Raw genomic sequence first — 728 nt, forward strand, 5'->3', positions numbered from 1 at the left:
TTGTCGCTCCGAGCCGGTCGATCAAACTTCGCAAAAACTAGGATTTCAAGGCGGAAATCAGCTCTTAAATGTAAAAAATGTAGTCATAAACGTAGGACATGAACGTCGCTCGAAAACGTGCAAGACAGGCAACCCTGCTTCAATGCGGGATGAAATCGCTAGCACCAAACGCTCCGGTGAGCGACCGAGCTGGATTTGCACCAGTTAGGCTTGATGATGCTGTTGTTGAGGCCCAGCGTGAGCGAATGGAGCACGAGGAGGTTGCTAGGCGCGAGCGCAATGCGGTCAATGCTACGGCAGCCGGCGAGGCGAGGCTTGCGCTCACGCCGCAGCCTGGCATTCGACCTGTTGGACGTCCTCTTCAACAAATGAGCACGTCACGGAGCTGGATGCAAAGTTCAGCATGCTACCAGCGGACAAGGTGGAGGCCATGCGTGCAGCAACGGATTTCCAGAATTATCCAGAATTTGCTAGGGCGTTTCCAAAGTGCGAAAATGGTGAGAGACCATGAGCCTAAGGGTTCCCGGTGGAGGGAGACTGACTGGAAGCTGCAGTTTGAAAAGCCCCGAAACTTTGGAAGGGGCCCCGAAATTTTGTATCATGCCCGCAAAATCTGGTCCGGCCTTCCCCGAAATTCAAAGAGCACGTACAAATTTCAGCAAGTTTTTTGACCCCTCCCCGAACAAAGCGATCACGAACTATAAGTAGCACTACGGTATTCGTGGTTA

At 52.3% G+C, this 728-nt stretch overlaps 1 protein-coding gene across 1 annotated transcript in view; it reads left to right on the forward strand.

Moving 5' to 3' along the window:
- Positions 1-142: 142 nt before the first annotated feature.
- VOLCADRAFT_95610 (uncharacterized protein) overlaps positions 143-728 on the forward strand; it is a gene marked incomplete at both ends in the record, with an annotated part of 7,220 nt that continues 6,634 nt past the window's right edge. The window contains 2 exons of the mRNA XM_002954693.1: positions 143-176; positions 333-497. Of these exons, the coding sequence (XP_002954739.1) occupies positions 143-176; positions 333-497 (199 nt within the window). The remainder of the gene's footprint in view (positions 177-332; positions 498-728) is intronic.

The sequence above is a fragment of the Volvox carteri genome (genome assembly GCF_000143455.1).
Source record: "Volvox carteri f. nagariensis unplaced genomic scaffold VOLCAscaffold_45, whole genome shotgun sequence".
Classification (NCBI taxonomy): Eukaryota; Viridiplantae; Chlorophyta; class Chlorophyceae; order Chlamydomonadales; family Volvocaceae; genus Volvox; species Volvox carteri.